We start from the raw sequence: 7,313 nt of genomic DNA, 5'->3' as shown, positions 1-7,313 counted from the left end.
ACCAATCAACAGACTGTCGGACCCCTGACACGCACAATCAGTAGTGTATTTTGTTCTAAAGACTGACAAACAACATCTTAAGCAAGTGGTCGTAATGTTTTGGTTCATGAATGTATATCTGACGTATGAAGTACATTGATAGAGTTAAGATTTGTTTTGTCATTCGAGAGCAAGAGATACAGGTCGGGAAGTGGGAGAAATGCTGGTAAAAATTTGTGAAAAATAATATATATTTATTTGTATAAACTAGCAGCCTTGTACATTGCACAGTGACTCGAACCCATATGACGTATATGAAAGTATAAAAAACAATCGGAGTGCTCGCTGGTTCTCGCATACACTTGAGTAAAGCCTGAGTGTGGGACAGGTGGCTTCTGCCTCCCCCACAGCCGTCTGTCGCCGCTAAGAACAGCCAGCAGAGGGGTGCGCCAGGGACCCTGGAACATGGAACGCCGGCATCAGATAAAACTCAAGCCAAACACACACTTAAAATGAACATTAACAACAAAAAATGACGGCCAAACTGTAACGACGCATGCATTTAGAAAAAGGCTATACACTGTGTGATCGGAAGTATCCTCGCACGAATTAATGGACAGTAGCGTGCTGAGTGTTACCTTCCCCTTTTAGGGCCGCTTGAACCCTGCTGGGGACACTTTCAGTGACGTGTCTCAAAGTGGAGGACCGCCGGGCTATTTTTCCTCAAGAGCTCAAACGAGAGTAGACGGTGTCTGGAGCAAAGTCAACATTCTAACTCATCCCACAGTTGTTTCACTGGGTTCAGATTGGAACTCTGTGCAGGCCTATCCGTTTCAGGAATATTAGTGTCCACAAACCATTGCATTACATTTGTCATGGTGACACAATCATCGTCTTCCAAATGCTCGTCTGTTGCACGCACAGTGTTGTAGTGGTCCACATTTAACGATTTCTGGAACACAATAAGGAGACCACGAAAACCGCCCCCATACCATAACACCACCCCTACCGGACTTCACTGTTGGCACTAAACGTGTTGGCAGGCAACGTTCTACAACCATACTCCAAACTCAGACCATTCCTTCGGATTAGCGCAGAATATAAGATGATTCGTCAAATTACTCGTTTCGAGTCATCCACTGTCCATTGGCGCTTTACGTCCACCTCAAGCGTCGCTTGGCGCTGTACAGAAATTTTTGGCCTATTAGGAGCTGCTCGACAGTCGTCTCTCATTCTTTTTAGCTTCCTACGTACAGTCATTGTGCTAAATGGTCCGCTGGTAGCACTATGGAACGCACAAGTGAGTCATTTCTCTGATCTCAAGCGATATTTTTACAACCAACCTTTGCAAATGCTCGACAGTACCTCTGTCAGTATGTGAGGCCTGTTCTTGGATCATGTTTCCACATCAGTATCATATCATCAGCAGTCAACCTCGGTAGCTTTGGAAGGGTTGAAATGTCCCTGATGGATCTGCAGCCAGGCGATGTGCAATTACTAGTCCTCCTCGAAGTTACTTAGCTCTCCTGACCAACCCTTCCTTCTTTTACTGTATCTCTGTTGACAGTCCAATACTCACCGTTTCCTTTTACACTTGTGCCCGCCACCAGTGACACCTAGTGGTCGATTTCACATTACAATTGGGTGTCCGGATACTTCTGATCTGGACATGTGTTGAGATACCATAAGTGCCATATTAGATCTTATTTTCTCACTAAATGGCGAGATGACAATGGTTGTTATAATGAAAGGAATACCCCTAGCTGCACACAGGCGCTGATATAAGTCAACGGGGACAGTTGAAAATCTGTGCCCCGACCGGGACTGGAACCCGGGATCTCCTGCTTACATGGCAGACTCACTACCATCTGAGCCACCGAGGACACATAGGATAGTGCGACTGCAGAGACTTCTCTCTGACACGCGTCCGGTGAGATCCACATTCCCAGCTTACTGTCCCTGCACATTATACTCATTACTCGCGGCTTTTAGCCCATTCCCGTAAGAGTTCGGGCTCTGTTTGTAGTAGATGGTCAAATGGCCGGTGATCCTTTTATATATATATATATATATATATATATATATATATATATATATGGTTGTTCATAACACAAAACCATCAATATATTTAGTGTTAGTAAGAGTGCTGGTTCTTCTTGGAAGATCAAGAAGAATGACGTAACCAATAAGAAACTTGACCACTGAAAATGCTTTTGGAAAAATGTGAGAAGTGTTTGGTATTAATAAGACCTCCATTGCAGTTGCAAAAGGCGTTATCTAAAGTTTTAAACTAAGTTCTTTTTTACACTACATGTGGCTTACATTCATTTTCCTTTGATTTTTGTCGAGATACAATTAGTGCCAGTTGTTCTCATAGAGTAGAAGACACCGCACGGGATTTCTCAGTCTTTGGCTCGAGTTCGATCGCTACTACCGTCCCAAGTCCAATTTTCGTATCGGTCTCTTATTCGGTTTTAAGAAACCAAGCGAATTTAACGCCACTTGCGAGTGAATGAGGATGAAATGATGATGAAAGACACACAACACCCAGTCATCTTGAGGCAGAGAAAAATCCCTGACCCGGCCGGGAATCGAACCCGGGACCCCGTGCGCTGGAAGCGAGAACGTTACCGCAAGACCACGAGCTGAGGACATTTTGCATTAATTACTTTCTTTTAAACGTTTCGAGCTTCCACATTCAGTCCATTAGAAGAATCTGAACATCAAAGGGTAAAAGTACTGATTAGTTCTCAAAGTATGGTAAAATTTTTCTGACTAAGTTGTCTTTCTCTAGTGCTCTTGGAGACCTCTTGCTGGACACTGCCAACATTGGATAAACAGTGTGTTATGCTGTGCAGGATCTTAGGTCAGTATTACTTATCACAGCTTCCAGTATTCTCACTCCGAAATCGGACATAGCTGAAAAAAAATTCCTGATCACTAAAGAAGACCGGTGCAACCAACAAGTAGTTCCATCTGGATGGTGATGACGGAGTTCAGGTAGGTGACCAGGAGTTTAGTCTGAAGATTGAAGACTGCACTTCCGAAACGAGTCAGTTATAATGTGGTCAGATTATGAATATGATTAACATAAGTGTGGTAGAGGTGAAATATTATGTCTACTTCTCTTTCTAGTAATACAGGGTGTTACAAAAAGGTACGGCCAAACTTTCAGGAAACATTCCTCACACACAAATAAAGAAAACATGTTATGTGGACACATGTCCGGAAACGCTTAATTTCCATGTTAGAGCTCATTTCAGTTTCGTCAGTATGTACTGTACTTCCTCGATTCACCGCCAGTTGGCCCAATTGAAGGAAGGTAATGTTGACTTCGGTGCTTGTGTTGACATGCGACTCATTGCTCTACAGTACTAGCATCAAGCACATCAGTACGTAGCATCAACAGGTTAGTGTTCATCACGAACGTGGTTTTGCAGTCAGTGCAATGTTTACAAATGCGGAGTTGGCAGATGCCCATTTGATGTATGGATTAGCACGGGGCAATAGCCGTGGCGCGGTACGTTTGTATCGAGACAAATTTCCAGAACGAAGGTGTACCGACAGGAAGACGTTCGAAGCAATTGATCGGCGTCTTAGGGAACACGGAACATTCCAGCCTATGACTCGCGACTGGGGAAGACCTAGAACGACGAGGACACCTGCAGTGGACGAGGCAATTCTTCGTGCAGTTGACGATAACCCTAATGTCAGCGTCAGAGAAGTTGCTGCTGTACAAGGTAACGTTGACCACGTCACTGTATGGAGAGTGCTACGGTAGAACCAGTTGTTTCCGTACCATGTACAGCGTGTGCAGGCACTATCAGCAGCTGATTGGCCTCCACGGGTACACTTCTGCGAATGGTACATCGAACAGTGTGTCAATCCTCATTTCAGTGCAAATGTTCTCTTTACGGATGAGGTTTCATTCCAACGTGATCAAATTGTAAATTTTCACAATCAACATGTGTGGGCTGACGAGAATCCGCACGCAATTGTGCAATCACGTCATCAACACAGATTTTCAGTGAACGTTTGTGCAGGCATTATTGGTGATGTCTTGCTCGGGCCCCATGTTCTTCTACCTACGCTCAATGGAGCACGTTATCATGATTTCATACGGGATACTCTACCTGTGCTGCTAGAACATGTGCCTTTACAAGTACGACACAACATGTGGTTCATGCACGATGGAGCTCCTGCACATTTCAGTCGAAGTGTTCGTACGCTTCTCAACAACAGATTCGGTGACCGATGGATTGGTAGAGGCGGACCAATTCCATGGCCTCCACGCTCTCCTGACCTCAACCCTCTTGACTTTCATTTATGGGGGCATTTGAAAGCTCTTGTCTACGCAACTCCGGTACCAAATGTAGAGACTCTTCGTGCTCGTATTGCGGAAGGCTGTGTTACAATACGCCATTCTCCAGGGCTGCATCAGCGCATCAGGGATTCCATGCGACGGAGGGTGGATGGATGTATCCTCGCTAACGGAGGACATTTTGAACATTTCCTGTAACAAAGTGTTTGAAGTCACGCTGGTACGTTCAGTTGCTGTGTGTTTCCATTCCATGATTAATGTGATTTGAAGAGAAGAAATAATATACAGAAGAATGGAAGTAATAAATAATATACGGAAGAATGGAAATAATATACAGAGGAATGGAAAAGAAAATTGAGAATGCGCTAGGTAACGATCAGTTTGGCTTTAGGAAAAGTAAAGGGACGAGAGAGGCAATTCTGACGTTACGGCTAATAATGGAAGCAAGTCTAAAGAAAAATCAAGAAACTTTCATAGGATTTGTCGACCTGGAAAAAGCGTTCGACAGTATAAAATGGTGCAAGCTGTTCGAGATCCTGAAAAAAGTAGGGGTAAGCTATAGGGAGAGACGGGTCATATACAATATGTACAACAACCAAGAGGGAATAATAAGAGTGGACGATCAAGAACGAAGTGCTCGTATTAAGAAGGGTGTAAGACAAGGCTGTAGCCTTTCGCCCCTACTCTTCAATCTGTACATCGAGGAAGCAGTGATGGAAATAAAAGAAAGGTTCAGGAGTGGAATTAATATACAAGGTGAAAGGATATCAATGATACGATTCGCTGATGACATTGCTATCCTGAGTGAAAGTGAAGAAGAATTAAATGATCTGCTGAACGGAATGAACAGTCTAATGAGTACACAGTATGGTTTGAGAGTAAATCGGAGAAAGACGAAGGTAATGAGAAGTAGTAGAAATGAGAACAGCGAGAAACTTAACATCGGGATTGATGGTCACGAAGTCGGTGAAGTTAAGGAATTCTGCTACCTAGGCAGTAAAATAACCAATGACGGACGGAGCAAGGAGGACATCAAAAGCAGACTCGCTATGGCAAAAAAGGCATTTCTGGCCAAGAGAAGTCTACTAATATCAAATACCGGCCTTAATTTGAGGAAGAAATTTCTGAGGATGTACGTCTGGAGTACAGCATTGTATGGTAGTGAAACATGGACTGTGGGAAAACCGGAACAGAAGAGAATCGAAGCATTTGAGATGTGGTGCTATAGACGAATGTTGAAAATTTGGTGGACTGATAAGGTAAGGAATGAGGAGGTTCTACGCAGAATCGGAGAGGAAAGGAATATGTGGAAAACACTGATAAGGAGAAGGGACAGGATGATAGGTCATCTGCTAAGACATGAGGGAATGACTTCGACGGTACTAGAGGGAGCTGTAGAGGGCAAAAACTGTAGAGGAAGACAGAGATTGGAATACGTCAAGCAAATAATTGAGGACGTAGGTTGCAAGTGCTACTCTGAGATGAAGAGGTTAGCACAGGAAAGGAATTCGTGGCGGGCCGCATCAAAGCAGTCAGTAGACTGATGACCAAAATAAATAAATAAATAAATAAAATGAGCTCTAACATGGAAATTAAGCGTTTCCGGACGCATGTGCACTTAACACATTTTTCTTTCTTTGTGTGTGAGGAATGCTTCCTGAAAGTTTGGCCGTACCTTTTTGTAACACCCTGTATAACACCGAGTCAAGCAGCTGAGTAGCGTCTAGTTCCTGGATGATGAGGGGCAGTCTGCCGTCCTCTGGTGAACGAGGAGCAGCAGCGCCGGAGCACTCACCTCAGTGGGTCTCGCGGAGGAGCAGAGCGGTTCGCAGCCTAGTGCCAGCCTCCCAGCTCGAACGTCTTCTCGAAGACGATGGGCTTCGGGACTGCGACGGGGACGGGGTGAGCCACGGGCACCGCCACTGGCTTGTGGATGAAGTAGGGGACCGGCTTCGCCACTGGCACCTGTGGGAAAAGAGTCACCACGTCCGTCACGTACGGAAAACCCTCCACCGCGCACTTACTTGGACAGCTGGTTCCTTCACAGAGCTTGCGAGTCCCTGTAATTGACACAGATGTTCACCGAGACAACACCACACTTCAATCAGCACAAAAAGGTGGACTTTAATTCAGAGGTTGCAGGGAGTGGAAGAATAAGATCTATCACAAACCATTGGAAGCTGACGCATCGATAAAATATCTGGGAGAGTGTATACCCAGCGATATAGAATAGAACGACCACATAAAACTAATCGCAGGTAACACAGATGCCAGACCGAGTTTCATTCCAGGAAACGCCAGGAAATGTAGTACTCCTGGAAAGGAAGCTAATAACTCTCGTTCGACCAATACTTGAATACTGCTCGACAGTCTTGGATCTATACCAGATACGACTGATAGAAAAAAACAGAGAAAACTGAAAGAAGAGCAGCGCGTTTAGTAAGCGTGAAAACAGCACGGAAATTCTCAGCCAGTCGCACTTGCAGACGCTGCAAGAGAGGCGTTCTGCATCAAGGTGTGCCTTACGGTTAAAAGGTCCCCAGTTCGAGTCTAGGTCCAGGACATAGTTTTAATCTGCCAGGAAGCTTCATATCAGTGCACACTCCGCTGCAGAGTGAAAATTTCATTCTGGCACAAATATATCATTTCCTCCTAACTGCACCTCTAAAACACCATGAAGGGAAAAACTGAGAGCTTCTATTTCACACGCAAGGCCAACGCAATGGCTCTTCCTGCGAGAGATGATGAAAGAGGAGAATTGTTACATTCTGGTAAAAGGCGAATAAGGAGAAGAATGCTGTTGTTCGATGTATATGAGCCTGTACCGGGAAAGGCATCCGAATTGAGGCACAAGTCTTTTGGAAAGAGATATTTAATTACAGAAGCCATTTATGACTGGATCATTGTATTATGGGAAAGCGAGTAGTACAGGATACAACAGAGACAAAACTGGACACCTTTAAAATGTTAAAAAATTTCTGCTATTAAGAATAGTTACGGAATATATGACGCA

General features: G+C 44.4%; 1 protein-coding gene across 1 annotated transcript in view; it reads right to left on the bottom strand.

Annotated features, from left to right (window-relative positions):
* Positions 1–212: 212 nt before the first annotated feature.
* Positions 213–7,313, bottom strand: part of LOC126210364 (tetra-peptide repeat homeobox protein 1-like) — a 28,519-nt gene continuing 21,418 nt past the window's right edge. Inside the window, exons 4-5 of the mRNA XM_049939580.1 lie at positions 6,096–6,265; positions 213–437 (exon numbers count right to left, since the gene is read on the bottom strand). Coding sequence (XP_049795537.1) covers positions 6,134–6,265 — 132 coding nt within the window. The 3' untranslated portion in view covers positions 213–437; positions 6,096–6,133. The remainder of the gene's footprint in view (positions 438–6,095; positions 6,266–7,313) is intronic.

Source organism: Schistocerca nitens, chromosome 10 (genome assembly GCF_023898315.1).
Source record: "Schistocerca nitens isolate TAMUIC-IGC-003100 chromosome 10, iqSchNite1.1, whole genome shotgun sequence".
NCBI lineage: Eukaryota > Metazoa > Arthropoda > Insecta > Orthoptera > Acrididae > Schistocerca > Schistocerca nitens.
This window is presented reverse-complemented; position numbering and strand designations above follow the sequence as displayed.